The sequence below is a fragment of the Leptopilina boulardi genome, unplaced genomic scaffold (assembly GCF_019393585.1).
Source record: "Leptopilina boulardi isolate dan_hultmark-lab unplaced genomic scaffold, ZJU_Lbou_2.1 LbouV2_300, whole genome shotgun sequence".
Lineage (NCBI taxonomy): Eukaryota > Metazoa > Arthropoda > Insecta > Hymenoptera > Figitidae > Leptopilina > Leptopilina boulardi.
The window spans coordinates 983,276-999,558 of record NW_026137864.1 but is presented as its reverse complement, the minus strand read 5'-3'; the positions used below and the strand labels follow the sequence as shown (position 1 = coordinate 999,558).

At 25.2% G+C, this 16,283-nt stretch overlaps 1 protein-coding gene across 1 annotated transcript; it reads left to right on the top strand.

Annotated features, from left to right (window-relative positions):
* Positions 1-1,516: 1,516 nt before the first annotated feature.
* LOC127282562 (YTH domain-containing family protein 1-like) lies at positions 1,517-15,045 on the top strand. The gene is made up of 4 exons (XM_051306880.1): positions 1,517-1,894; positions 2,006-2,033; positions 6,032-8,091; positions 14,564-15,045. The coding sequence occupies exons 1-4, from the start codon at positions 1,859-1,861 to the stop codon at positions 14,606-14,608; spliced, it is 2,169 nt and encodes a 722-aa protein (XP_051162837.1). The 5' UTR covers positions 1,517-1,858; the 3' UTR covers positions 14,609-15,045.
* The last annotated feature ends 1,238 nt before the right edge of the window (positions 15,046-16,283 follow it).

Genomic DNA, 16,283 nt, shown 5'->3' with positions numbered 1-16,283 from the left:
TATTTTTAAGAAATTTGAATATTTTTCCCTCAAAAAAATAAAAAAATTTTTTTTTGAAGGAATAAAAATTGAATATTTAATATACAATTTTTATAGCTTCAGTATACAATAAAAATTAATTACGGGTATAGATCAAATAACTTTATAAAAATATTTTTTCTGCAGAATAGATTTAAAAAGAAAATATGTTTCAATAAATATTGCATAATAACTTGTAAAAATGAATAATTCAGCATAAATTAATTTTTTTAAATAAGTTTATACTTTTTAAAGTAAAAAACAGTGATTTTTTTTTTTGAAAGTGTTTGAAACAGTTTTTTTGTTAAAGAAGAAAATTTTGTCTATTTTCAAATGTTTGTTAAAAATTACAATTTTTCTATTTTTATTTATTTATCTCTTTTTTGAAGAAGGGAGGAAATTTAATAATTTGTATATTATTTACTTTGAAATGCATTTGTAATTATTAACTGCATTTGAAATTCTGTAATTTTTAAATTACAAAACTTCGAAATTATAATTATTGTGAAAATATAAATTTTGTAATTTATCCGACAACTCCTTTAAATAAGAATTAATTGTCTGCGATTCTAAAATAAAAAAAAAAAAGATTGTTTGGTATTTTTAGCACAAACTAGTCATTGAGAAAAAAAAATGTTTAAAAAAATAAATTAGAAAATAGAATTAAAATTATTGTGATGTGTAAAATGAACAAAAATTTAGGGGTTGATCAATTCTTTATTTTTAGGTCGACTATATATTTAATTTTTTATTTGCCATATATATATATATATATATATATATATATATATATATATATATATATATATATTAATGAATTTATCGTAAGCGAAATAAACGAAGTTGATGTCTATTATTATTTAATAAGAATTTCTCAATTTTATATTATTCTTGAGAAATGTATTTTTTTTTCAGTTGAATTTTTCTGTTTTTTCACATGAACGCACAAAAAAGTGTTCGTTTTAAATATTTGATAAAAAGAAATTTTTTTCTGTTTAAAAAATTTAATTTCTACAATGAAAACTGAAAAAAATAATAACTCTTTTTTTTGCATAATTTAAAAAAAAAATGTTTTTAAACATTCCGTGTAATTCTCGAAAGAAGAATTATATTTTGGACAAATTAGATAAATATTTCAGATTTTTGATTAATTTTTAATTATAATTATGTAATGTAAATTGCTAATTCATTTTGTATTGAAAATGTGCATTTTCAAAAATTCAACCGACCCCTGTTTTTTGTATTATAGTTGATCTGCAATAAATAAAATAAATTTAATCTAAATTAATTTGTTTGTTTTACATATTCCTTGCGTAGAAATAAATAGTTTAAATTTATATGAAATATTATTATTAATAAAAAATATTTGTATTTTAAATTTCGCGGTTCTCTATCGGTAAAATAGAATTCTATAAGAACAACAATGTTCCTCCAATCACGTGAGTGATTGTCGTGTCGTGATTTTTAATATTCAATTTATAATATTGGCTATCCTGACAGTTTATATGGGCTATTGATGGGAGGTCACGTCATACAAAATTATTATCTTTGTTGCTATATAAAAAATTGTGAGAATACTGTGAATTCTGTCGATTTGACGTGTACAACGAGGAATTCAAGTGATATTCTAACGTTAAAACATTATAAGAACAATAGACTAATTTTCAATAAAAAAAAGAGAAGTTTTTATTTTCTGTATTAAACGTGTACGTGCGCCGCCGTCGGCGAAAAACGCTTCCTCGATAGAATATATACTTTTGTGCATTGGGTGTTTTGTGAATATATAGTTGGGAATTGGCGGTGTTTCGACGTACGGCTCTGACGGACCGTACGACAGGTTATGTCAACTGGATTATCAGGTGCTGTCTCAGATCAGGTCAGTCCTGTCTTCATTCGTTTCTACCAACATCCTCATTATCCGGCAGAAACCATTCACTGGGGACAGCCATTCTAAATTTTGTCTGTTTTTCCATGCTACGGAATGCAGCGGATGAAAGGACAAACTAACAGTCAGGGTAAGTGTGATAACTATGCATTTATTTGTCAAAATTTCATTTTATCAATTATTATTTTCTATTTGATTATTAGAATAAATAATAATTACATCGAAAATATCCCTTCTTGTCGCGCTAAAGTTACTAGCGATACTTCTTTTTTTTTATCATATTTTGATAAAGTGAATACAATATACGGACATATATGTATATATATATATATATATATATATATATATATATAATTAACTGATACACAATTTTACCTTTATTTTGCTGATAAATCATTTTACAAAAATTCCTTACTCTTCTTTTTTTTGACTAAGCTATTGTTTAACTTTAAAAAAAATGAATAACAAAATTTATATTGTTAAGAAATGTAACTTGTCTATTGTTATTTGCATTACAAGCTCGATTTTCATAAGACTCATAATTAGTTTAAACAGTTTTCGTTGTAATTAGCTGTTAAACTTGTTTTAAACAATGTGAAAATAATATTCTTGTATTTATTAAACATATCTCTAGAAAGAAGTTTTATAATAATATTAATATACAAAATATTTAATTTAAAAATTGTATTTTTTTTTTTAATAATTTATTTTTTTTTAATGTTACTGACGTTAATTTAATAGCTAATTTTATTATTTCTTTTTAACTATTTTTTCAAAAAAAAAAAAAAATTCTACATAAAAAATAATAGGTACAATCAAATAGATTTTCTGGGTCATTTTGCAAACTTTCCACAAGTCTCTTTTAACTAGTAGTACATGAAAGCACTTTCACATCAAATTATACTTTACTCTAACATGTTTCTCTATTTAACTATACTTATATCAAGATAACTGTTTTATACAATTATTTATTAATAATTATTATTACCTAAATTGATACTTATGTTAAATAATAATAATAATCATAATATTAATAATAGTAATAATAACAATAATAATATTAATTATTACAATAAATTGTAAATATCGATAAATATCAAAAATGAGAAAAAATTTTTTTTACACTAGGCAAAAAAAAAAAAATATAATGCAAATAATTATAATAGAAAAAAGAAATGTAATGCAAATGATTGTAATAGACAAAAAATTGTTTATAGTTTATTGTTCTTTTAGAATTCGATGGGTATTTTGTCAATAAGAAATTTAATCACTCTATACAATGACGAGTAAATTGTTTTCTTAGAAGAAGATAAAGCACACCCTCATAAGCATATTCACTTGAATTAACATGCCGTATATCATTTTTCATTAGTTTGTTTTTTATGTCACTTAGAAAGGTGCAAAAAAAAAAAATTTTTTTTAGAGCATCAAAATTATTTTTTGTATACATATTTATATTTTTTTTTTATATGTTAGTTTATATTTTACCGAGGACAAATGATTTTTTTTTAAACTTCTAAAATCAATAACGTTCATTTAACAAACAAAAAAAAACCATCTTTTTTTTACTGTCAATAAAAAAAATTTCTTATTTTGTATATTATTGTATTTAATTATTTAATTTTATTTATGTTTTTTTTCCAGTAATTCAGAGAATTCTGAGATAACTAAGGAATAATGAAATTGGTCAGGAAAATTTAGGAAAAATCAGGGAATTTTTTTAAAAATAAAAATCCCTGATTTTTTCTAGATTTTCCGATGTTTGAAAAAAAAATCAACGATTTTTAATAAAATATATATTTTTTTTTTTTTGAATGAAAAATTCTATGAATTTTCCAAAATATTTCTTGCAATTGTTTATTGATCAAAAAATTACAAAAAAAAAAACAATTTTTCTATATACATATAAAAAATATTTTAATTTTCCTTTCTAAAAAATAATCAGGTCAGGGAAAATCTGATATTGTCATAGGGAATTTTATTCAGTCAGGGAAAACCTAGAAAAAATCAGGGAATTTTATAAAATATTGTTTCCAAAGATTCTACTTAACCAAAAAAAAATTATTTGGTTAAAATAAATATTTATTTAGTCAATTAACCGATTATTTGAAACAAATAAATTTTTTTTTCACTGCAGTAATTTTTAAAAAATATTATTCACCCAAAAAATGATTTTGTTTTGTTTGAAAGTTCAGAACTTTAGAAAAAAAAAAAAATATTTCATAATTTAAACAAAAAAAATTTTTTTTAGAATTTAGAAGAAAAGACAAAATTTTTTCTATTAATTTTCTATTGCTGTAGTAATTTTAATAAAATTTATAGGCCAAAAAAAATTAATTCGTTCATTTTGATTTGCACAAATTTTCAAGAGATAAATATTTTTATAGAAGCCAGTTATCTTCGAATAACTTTAATTTTAAGCCAAAGTTAGTAAATTTTTTTTTTTTGTTTTCGTATAATAAAAACATTATGAGATAAAAGTTCTGAACCTTCAAAAGAAACGAAATATTTTTTTTTATTCTATAAATTTTTAAAAATTGTGATGGCCATGTAAAATAAAACAGTAAATTAAATAATTATTAAATTAATAACTTCTTTTGAGATATTTAAAACAATATTTTGTAATAAAATTCGAGCACGCATGATTATCCCATAAAAATCATTAGTTAGAATTTTCATTTTCAACAATTTTATTAGATATAATTATTTTTAAGACGAATTTTCATTTTTCGAATTAATATTTGTCAGATTTTTTTTTTTAAAGAATTTTTAATTAACAAAATTTTTAGACAACGAATTTTTAAATGGTAGAATTCTTAAAGAACGAAGAATTTCTATTTGTAAATGGCCGAACAAACAATCGACAGAAAAATTTCGGCACGATTTTTAAATCGCCACAAATCACGATTTTCTTGATAACTTTTGATTAGTGAATTTTAAATATGTTGCGCCAAAATCTTTCTGTCAATTGTTTGTTCAGTCATTTGCAATTTCGAACAAATAAAAATTCGGTGTTTTAAGAATTATGTACGTAAAAGTTTGTCCGAAGCTGAAGTACGCAACGTTTATGATAAACGATTTTTAAAGAAATAATTTTTTAAAATGAAAAAATCTACAATTTTTTGCCTAAAATTTTTTTTTATAATTTCTTGATTAATAAAAACTACAAGAAATATTTTTTAGGCGAAAAATTATAGAATTTTTCATTTTAAAAAATGGTTTCTTTAAAAATTGTTTATCATAAAAGTTGCGTACTTCAGGTTTGTAAGTTTGTTTAAAGTGAAATTCTGTCAAATGTAAATTCGAAAAATAAGAATTCTTCTAAAAATTAAATATATCTAATAATAGTTATTTATGATACAAGTGCGTATAATCAGATTTACGCACGTGTATCATACAACATTTTTTGCAACACCCACCTCTAAAGTTAAGTACCTATTATGAAGAGTTTCAACTCTCTATTAGAATAATTTCGATTGTATAGAATTGAATAAATCAAACGAAGATCAGGAAAAATATCATTAAGCAGGAGTGTATAAATTTAAAAGTAAAGTTCTTTTTTTAATTTTATGGTTTTGTATGGTCTAAAACAATCCTTATATTATGTAAGAAAAATTTCGGTGCATAAAGTCAATTTCAGTATGTAAAGTAAATCACTTTACACACAATTTTCGGTGTGTAAAATTTAACTTTAGAGGTTAGTGTTGCGAAAAATTCGAAAATTTCAACTAATGATTTTTGTGAGATAATTATGCCACTGAAAAAAAATTCTGGTTAGGCTATTTTTAACATTACTTTCTAGTTAAGTTAACCAGAATTCTAGTTGCATTAACTAGAATTCTTGTTAAGATAACCAGAATTCTGGTTAGCCTAATCAGAATCACAATGTTAAATATACCCTAACCAGAATTCTAGTTAGAATAACCAGAATTTTTTTTCAGTGTGCTCCCCTAAAATCCGTACTTAAAGAAGTTGCAAAAAAAATGTCCTTCATCTGAAACTTTTGACTCATAAAACGTTGTAGACTTTCATAATAGAGATCAATAAACATATTGTGAATTTTACTGAAGTCAGGAAGTATTTAACAGATGTTAAAATGACGAGGTATGATTTTTTTGTTTGCTGCAGTAAGTAATGGTCCCAAGGAGCATCGTCAGCAGCAGCAGCAACAACAACAGCAACAACAAGGAGAACATGGGGGCGCAGAAGATACTGGATTTGATTCATGGCGAGGTGGTAACAATACACAACATCACTCGAGCTATCCAATTGGCACAGGCGATCCCTACACGTCATATTATGCAGGAACATCGTTTCCCTATCAAACATTTGGCGCCGGCGATGGGACATGGTCAAATGGCACTGATCCAGTTGCATTTCTCTCTGGCTATGGAGGTCAAATAAGTCACGATGCCTATGGAATGGATGGAATGTTTTCAGCCAATGCTGGCGGTGGTTTTGGAACATTCGGTCAGCCGACATTTAATTATTTTCACGGCAATGGCGATTTTAATGCATGGGGTACACCGAGAAAGGCGCGCTACGAAGACTATTATCAACAGCAGTCGCGCGCTAGTGAAAATCAGTATCAAACTACGAGCGGAGGTGAGATGAAAGGAATCGAACAAAGTGTTCAGGGTTTAACAATAAATGAAATTCCACAACGTCAAGAACAACAACAACAGCAGCAGCAGCAGCAGTCAATTGTTGCGAATCAACAAAAATCAGAGCCCAAGGAACCGAGAAAAATTACATGGGCAAGTGTCGCGAGTCAACCAGCCAAGCCAGTGCCACCACTGTCGTCAACGCAGGGAATGAAGAAAAAGGCCGGAATGCCACCACCGCCAATTGTACCCGGTAAACATAATATGGACATTGGCACATGGGGTGAGGGGAAATCTTCCATGCCACCACCAAAGGCACCACCTCCACCGCAAGTGCAACCTCCACTGCCATCGCCACAGCCACCTGTTCAAAGACAAAGACCCCATCATCCCACTGCCCAACCTGTTTGGAATCGACAGCCCACGAGTCCTCCACCGCCGCAAAATCAAATGGCACCGCAACTACAGCATCATCAGCCACCTCCTCTTCCTCCTGCTGTACCTCCTCAACAACATTCTCATCATCAACCTCAACAACAACAACAGCAGCAACAACAACAACAACAACAACAACAGCAGCAGCAACAACCGCAAATCAATCAAATCGCAAATCCCGTTCTCGATGAACTAAAAGTAAAAAATGAATACAATCCAATAGAACTCGAGGAAATAGCTCCAGGTTCAAGATTTTTTGTTATTAAATCATATTCCGAGGACGATATTCACAGATCGATAAAATATGAAATTTGGTGTAGTACCGAGCATGGTAATAAACGATTGGATCAAGCATTCAGAGAAGCAAATCGCGAGGGTGCACCACTTTATTTATTCTTTTCGGTTAATGGTTCGGGTCATTTTTGTGGTATGGCACAAATGGTCTCGTCAGTTGATTATCAAAGTAATAGTTCAGTATGGTCGCAGGACAAATGGAAGGGACAATTTCGTGTGCGTTGGATTTATGTGAAAGACGTACCAAATGGACAATTGCGTCATATTAGGCTAGAGAATAATGAAAATAAACAAGTGACTAATTCAAGGGACGCACAAGAGGTACCACATGCAAAGGGCGTTCATGTTTTACGTATTTTGCATACCTATCGTCATTCAACTAGCATTTTTGATGATTTTGGTCATTATGAACGTAGACAAGCTGAAGAGGATCAACGTAAAGTGCCAGTTAATGCGATATCATCATCGTCATCATCGTCGGCATCACAACAACAACAACAACAACAACAACAGCATCATCATCATCATCATCCATCGGCGAATCATCGAAATCGTGGTGGACATTCAAATGATATGTCACGTGAACATCATCAATATCATCAGCATGGACATTCACATCATCAACAGCAGCAACAACATCAGCAGCAACAGCATCATCATCATCAACATCATCCACGCGATCAAAGAGATCAACGTGATCAACGCGATCATAATCCTCATTCACGTGAACATCGAGATCAACGGGATCATCTCCATTCACGTGATCAACGTGATCATCGCGATCAACGTGATCATCCACATCCTCGTGATCAGCGAGATCATCGTGATATGCGCGATCAACGTGATCATCGGAAAGTAAGTATGTTTCTACTTTCCCTCTACCCAGATAGCACGTAGCTTGCAACAACTTTGCCGCAATCTTACTGCAAGCTTCAAATGTCCCACCTGACCCAAGCTTGCATGGTAAGGATACCAAAAGATTGCAGAGTAAGATTACTGCAAGATTGCACAATAATATTATCGCAAGATTGCTCAGTAAGCTTGCGATAATCTTACTCTGCAATCTTGCAGTAATCTTACACTGCAATCTTTCGGTAAGCTTACCATGCAATCTTGCGATAATCTTATTTTTCAATCTTGCAGTAACCTTACACTGCCATCTTTCGGCAAGCTTACCATGTAAGCTTTCGGTTGGGTGGGACATTTGAAGCTTACACTAAGCTTGCGGCAAGTTTGCCGTGCAAGGTTGGAAATATTTCGCGGCAAGCTTGGGGGCGCATGATTATCTCATAAAAATCATAAGCTAAAATTTTCATTTGTATTAATTTCATTTGATAGAATTTCTAATTAGAATAATTTTTATTCTTCAAATTAGTATTTGAATTACTTTCTTTGTAAACGAAAATTTATTTAACATCGTTTTTAGGTATCGAATTTTAATTTAATATAATTTTTATTTTACCAAATTTTTTTATTTTATAGAATTACAATTTAAACCAATTTTATTTTATCAAAATTCGCATTCAGCAGAATTTTAGTGATTCGAATTGTATAATTTTGACGTTAAAAAATTCGAATATAACTAAAATTCTGTTAAACGAGAATTCTGATAAATTAAAATTGAGTAAAATTATAATACTTTTCAATAAAAGGTGGATACAAAGAAATTCGTTAAAATTAAATTATGTTAAATTAAAATTCGATACCTAAAAATTATTTTAAATAAAATTTCATTTACAACGTAAGTAACTCAAATATTAATTCGAAAAATTAAAATTTGTTTAAAAAGAAATTCTGTCAAATAAAATTCTTACAAATGAAAATTCTAGCTAATGATTTTTATGGGATATTCAGCAAGGTTGCTGCAAGTTTACGTGCTGTCTGAGTACGGGGAGGTAACAGTGAAATTTTCTTTTAGGACATTTTTTTCGACTTTATTAAGGTTGTGATTTCACATATGTAAATTTTTTAGGCGGCATGAATATATTCTAAAAATCATTAGTTAGAATTTTCATTTTATGGAATTTTATTTGTCATTATTATTTTTGAGCCGAATTTATATTTGTTTGAATTAGTATTTTGCAGAATATTTATCAAAATGATTTTCTGTATTACACAATTTTTATATAACCAAAAATTCACTTCACAGAATTTTTATTTGTTCAAATTTTTATTTGCTTGAATTTTCATTTAACATAATAAGCATTTTAAAGAATTTTTATTAGATAGAATTTCATTGCATAGAATTTTCTATCAGATGAATTTTCATTTGTTCGAATTATTGTTTGATATAATTTCCATATAACCGATTTTTCATACTACAGAATTTTTCCTGAACTGAAAAATCATTTAACAGAATTTCTAATTGATAGAATTTTCATTTGTCCGAATTTGCAAATGGCCGAACAATCAATCGACAAAATGATTTCGGCGCGATTTTTAAAATCAACCAATCAAAAATTATCCATAAAATTGTGATTAGTTGATTTTAAAAATCGCGCCAAAATCGATTGTTGTTTCTGCTATTTGCAATTTCGGACAAATGAAAAATCTATCAATTAGAAATTCTGTTAAATGATTTTTCGGTTCAGGAAAAATTCTGTAGTATGAAAAATCGGTTATATGGAAATTATATCAAATAATAATTCGAACAAATGAAAATTCATCTGAAAGAATAAAATGAAAATTCTATACAATGAAATTCTATCCAATAAAAATTCTTTAAAATGCCTATTATATAAAATGAAAATTCGAGCAAATAAAAATTCTGACAAATAAAAATTCGAATAAATAAAAATTCGGTTCAAAAATAATAGTATGACAAATGAAATTCCATAAAATGAAAATTCTAACCAATAATTTTTAAAACATATTCATGCGTCCCAATTTTTTTTTCAAAAAATATTTCATAGATTTAGCTAAAATTTTGTGGAGAGCTCAAAATTAGTAACAAAGAATCGCTGTTCTGTATCCAAATTATTAATATTTTATAAAAAAAAAAATTTATTTTTAAAAACTTATATATTTGAAGAAAATTCAATATCGCGGAAATACAATTTTAGGGAGCGCATTATTATCCCATAAAAATCATTAATTAGAATTTTCATTTTAAAGAATTTTATTGGAAATAATTATTTTTTCGACTAATTTTCATTTTTCGAATCTGTTCGAATTAGCACTTGACAGAATTTCTATTCATACAAATTTTTAGCTTCCAAATTTTTCATTTGACTGAATTTTTATTTCATTTACATAACATTTTATTTAAAGGGGACTTTAATTTAATCGAATTTTAGTTAAACAGAATTTTATGTCATTTTGAATTTTTAAATGACAGAAATTCCAATTCATCGAATTTTAATTTTCCGAATTTTTAATTGATAGAATTTTTAAGACGCCAAATTTTCATTTGTATCAAAATAATTAAATTTTTCAAGATTAACAGGTTATATTTTTAGAAATAATTGAATTTCAGGCGATTTTAAATTGCAATTTTTTGTAAATTCATATACTTCTGATATTTTAAATAAAAATTAAACAATAATATTAGAATTTTAGAAAATTTTTTATTAAAAATTTTTTTAAATAATTAAATTTTTGAAAAACTATTAAAATTATTGATTTAACGAAGAATTTTAGATAAAATTTTAGAAATACTTAAATTTTCGATTAGTTTCTATTAAGATTTTTAGAATTTAATTGAATTTCAGAGGATTTGAAATATTGTAAAATATTTTTATTAATATTCGTCAAAAAAAAACAAGATACCAATTTTCAAAAACAAAAATTTAAAACTTACAAAAATTATTTATTTATATTTATATTTCTTAACATTGTCATCGCTAGAATTTAAAAAAAATTCATCGTTTTTTAAATATGGTTATTTGTTTAATAAAAGTGAAAATTAATTATTAAACAAATAACCGTTTTTAAAAAACAGTGTACTTGTTTAAAAATCGCAACGATGATAATGTTAAGAAATATTTTCTGAAGTAAATAAACCATAATTTATTTAAATCTGATCATTTTTACAAAAAAATTTAATTTAGCACAAATAAAATTTATTTGTCACGCAAATACATATTTATTTGGCTCTGAGACAAATATATTATCTTTTCTCTGGATGTATGTTATAATTTTTTTTTTTTAATATCTAATCACATTTTGTAGGTTTGAGTATTATTTTTTCCGGACTGATTAATAACAATTCTATTCTTCAAAATTGAAGACAATGATAATGTTTCTTATTTCTACATTTATGTATAATAATCATAAACCTATTTCATTTACTGTTTACCACTCTATATATATATATATGGAGTCTCCTACAGCGAGATTAGAATTAAATGAAATTAAGTGACTCTTCGAATCATTCTCAATTCAATTTCAAGGTCAATTCAAATTGCTTATCCAATAATAATGCATTTTTATCGAAAACTATTTTTTTTTCTTTTTTTCTTCATAAAAATTAGAGGCAAATGATTATCTCAAAAAAATCATTAGTTAGAATTACCATTTTTAAGAATTTTATTAGATATAATTATTTTTTAAACGAATTTTTATTTTTCGAATTAGCATTTGATAGAATTTTTTTTTTAAACAAATTTTTACTTAAATAAAATTTTTAGGTACCGAATTTTGATTTGGCAGAATTTTTATTTTATACGAAATTTCTTTTTACCAAACTTTTTATTTAAAAGAATTTTTTTAATTTAGCAGAATTCTCATTTAATAGAATTTTATGCGATTCAAATTTGTAAATTCTAGAAATCATATAAAATTCCGATGAATGAGAATTATGATAAATAAAAATTCTGTTAAATTCGAATTCTTTTAAATAAAAAATTGGGATAGAGAAAAAAATTTTATAAAACAAGAATTCGATATCCAAAAAATTCTGCTAAGTAAAAATACGTTTGAAATAAGTAATTCTGTCAAATGCTAATTCGAAAAATGAAAATTCTTTGAAAAAATAATTATATCTAATAAAAAATTCTTTAAAATGAAAAATTACTAATGATTTTTGTAGGATTATCATGTGCCATGAAAATTATGACGCTGAAGTTACCAACGTTGATTCGACGAATCAACGAACGAATTTTTCGTTTTCAGTTTAGTTTAAAGGCCAAGAACCAATTTTTTTAAATTTAAACTTCTTTATTTTGGTCCCCAATACATCCTTAAACACTAAAAATCCTTAACCAAGGCGGGGAAATATTCAATCTGAGGAAAAAAAAATTCTTTTCGTCGATTCAACGTTGGTAACTTCAGTGTCATTGAAAATTAATATAAAATTTTGATATTTAATTTTCTAAATTTACTTTTGTTACTAACCTATATATATATAAGAAAAAAAACTCTATCGAGTTCCTCTATATTGATTTTATTACTAAAGGATAAAAATGTGAAGAAAAGGATATGAAATATCTATTTCTTTAATTTTTTACTTAAAAAAGAATTTTTATTTTACCCTAAACAGGCCTCGGATAAAATATGATTTTTTATACAATGCAGCTCTTGCAAAATTTAATTACTTAACAAATGTTTAACAAAAAATTAATTAATTAATTAATTATTTTAAAAAATTCAATAATTGTTTGAAATTTCTAACAGAAAAAAAATTCAGCATATAAAATTATCAAAAATTTCAATTCAAAATCACATGAAATTCAATTAATTCCAAAAAACTAAATTTAATAATTAATACCTAATAATTTCCATCAAATTCTTAAAAAAAAATTAATTATTACAAACATTTTTTAATTGAAAATTCTCTAAAACGTACTCTCATTTGCTCTCATTTAATGCTCATCTCTCAACAAGCATCTCTCACAAATTATTTAATCAATACTTCTTGTGTTAAATAATAATTATAACGTAACGCAATCTTAAACGTAGACATAGAAAAATACAAAAAAAAAAAAATCGATTCCATCATTGTATACATAATATTTCTTTCTCTATGAATTCTGTCAAATATAGAGTAATACACAAAATTTGCACGACAAAAATTAACAATTTATTCACAGAAATGAAAAAACAATTTCAGCAATTAAAATTTTCATAAATTTCAATTTGAAATCGTTGGAAATTCAATGAAGTTTTTCTAAAAATTTTAATTTAAAACTTTTGTAAAATTTAGTTTACTTTTAAAATTTCCAAAAGAAAACTCTGAAATTTAATTATTTCTATAAAAATTTGAATTGTAAATCTTTGAAAATTCAATTATTTTTAAAAATAGTCGTGTAAAATTATTTGATAAATTAACGAAGCTGAAAGTACGCAAATTAATTTTTTAAAATGAAAAATTCTATAATTTTTTGCCTAAAAAATATTTTTTTATAATTTGTTAATTAATGAAAACTACAAGAAATATTTTTTTTTAGGCGAAAAATTATAGAATTTTTCATTTTAAAAAATTAATTTTTTAAAATCGTTTATCATAAACGTTGCGTACTTCAGCTTCGTGATAAATTATTTTCAATAATTTTTTGTAAAACTTAATTATTGTCTGAAATTTAACAAACTATTTTGAAATTCAATTTGTATTTCTAAAAATTTCAACTGCAATAAAATTCAATTATATTTTTTTAAAATTTAATTATTTCAAAATGTCTCAAATAAAAGAATTCAAAATTTCAATTGTTGCACAGAAATGTAAAAAAATGTACAGCAATTCAAATTTGTAAAAATTTATTTCAATTTATAATCTTTTGAAATTTAATGTCTTAGTTCGTTTCTGAAATATTCGAAATAAATTTTCTTGATAATATTCCTATAGAATTATTCTTATTGAGTAATCAATAAAATTAATTTAATATCTTATTAATAATTTTCAGAAAAAAAAATTTATATAGTTCAAATAATCGGTTACTTGACTGTTATCAAATAGGTATTTATTTGAACCAAATAATTTTTTATTTGAATTAAACAAATTCTATTTGTACCAATAATTTCTGTATTTGAAACAATTTGAAACAAAAACCAATTTAATTAACTCAAATAATAATGTATTTAATACAAATAAACATTTATTTAATAATAGACAAATAACCGATTATTTGAATGAAATAATTTTTTTTCTGTATTGTTATTTTGAATAAAATATTTATTAACTAATTAAATTAAAAAAATTGACTTTTTCGATTTTTTTTTTTTTTTTAATGTAAATCAAATAAAACGACTTATTTTACGCTTTAAAGTCAATCGGAGGCCTGGTAAATTAAAAAGGAAAAGTTTTATGTAAAATTGAATACAAAACAATATAATAAAAGAAAAAAGAATGCAATTTTTTTTTGTAATTCTTTTCTATTTTATTTATTTTTAGGAACGTGACAATCGTGGCAGAGGCAGAGGTGGTCCTCGTCAGTAGCAACAGATTCCATCAAAATTTAAAATTGTGGCTAATAATAAATGGCAACGAGGAAAAATGCTACGACTAATTATCAATTTATTACTTATTCCTTCGCTTAACTCCCGGAATGACGAGAGGTTTCAATTCGTTGTGATTGGACCGAAGACGTCCACGCTACTCCATTTAATTAAACGATTAATCCGTACGATAATTAGCGTTGCAAAAAACTTGGTAAATATTATCTATAATCATAATTATTACGAACAACAACAAAATCAACATCATCATCAACAACAACAACAAGAATTTGACTTGAATTACACAAGGGCTAACGGGAAACGTGAGAGACTCAGTACGGGGCGCAAAGTGTGGTGTTTAACGTGCTACTATGTGTTTAACAAACGTTCAAATTAAAAAAAAAAAAAAAAAAAAAAAAAAAAGAAATAAAGAAGAAACGAAATGATAAATAAATAATTATAAAGAAAAGATAATAAAAGCAAAAAAAAAAATGGATTGTATGGAAAGTTGCTGAAAACCATCGGAACAAACAAGAAAAAAAAAAAAAACTTTATGTGGACTTACTCTTGTAAAATGCTTGACCATACTTTTGTTGAAACTAAAGAAATTCTATAAATATGCAAGAGCGATATTATAATGCGAGTGTCGTTTGAATTAATTATACTGTTTTTTCAAAACTCCAAATGAACATTTAATCTGGTGCCTGCGATTATCGATTATTAATATAATAAATATTAATAACAATAATAGTAATAATAATAAAAGCGATGCAGGAAATTATCACAACGTTATAAGTTTAATTACGGAGATAAAAAAATGAAGAAATTCAATCAATGGATAATAACAGAAATTATTATTATATTTGTCAAAATGGTTATATATTTTTTAACCATAATTTATTTGTCTACCTTTTGAATTATAAATAATATTATACAAATTGATATAATATTAATTATGAATTTAATTACGGTAACTAAAGTGTCTACAATGCCAATGAATAATTTAAAAAAGAAAAAAAAAATCCGAACAGTCATTGAAAGGATTCGATAATCATTATTTAGTCTCTGCTAAAAAGCATATATTTGAAATTGAGACATTTAGCATTAATTAATTATGAAAATTATTTAAAAGGAAATTAATTTTTATATTAAATTTTATTTTTTTTTAACGTAATTAATTCATTCATTCATTTTTTAAAATTAAAATTAATTAATTTATTATAAATTTATTTTTTTTTTTATTAATATGTAAATAATATTAATTAATGTTGAAAGAAAAAAAATAATGCACTGCTAAAATGAGGAGCAAGTTTTCAAAATCTGATAAATCCATATTTTCTTATTTCGAGAAATTGAAACAATAGACTTTTCGGGACGCATATTTTTTTAATAAAAAAAAAAAATAAAAATTATAAGTAATCTTGGTTATGTCAAGAAGTTTTTAAATTGAAAATTTGTTAATAAATTTTTTTTTTTCTGAAATTTAACAGTGAAAAAGCGATTTTTAAGGTCCTTAAATTATTAAATTTACTTTCATCTCAATTTTTTTGAAAAATTGAATTTATCAGCTTTTGAAAATTTGCTGTTTTCATTTTAATATATGCAGACAAAAGAATTTATTTTTTGACAATATTTTCATTTTATCTTTCTACGATTGTTTTTTTTTCTACACGTAA

Excerpts from the sequence above, each read along its gene's own strand:
- LOC127282562 (XM_051306880.1), top strand. The coding sequence starts at position 1,859 with ATGTCAACTGGATTATCAGGTGCTGTCTCAGATCAG. Across the intron at positions 2,034-6,031 it reads AGGACAAACTAACAGTCAGG|TAAGTAATGGTCCCAAGGAG; the intron begins GTAAGTGTGATA and ends TGTTTGCTGCAG. Across the intron at positions 8,092-14,563 it reads ATCAACGTGATCATCGGAAA|GAACGTGACAATCGTGGCAG; the intron begins GTAAGTATGTTT and ends ATTTATTTTTAG.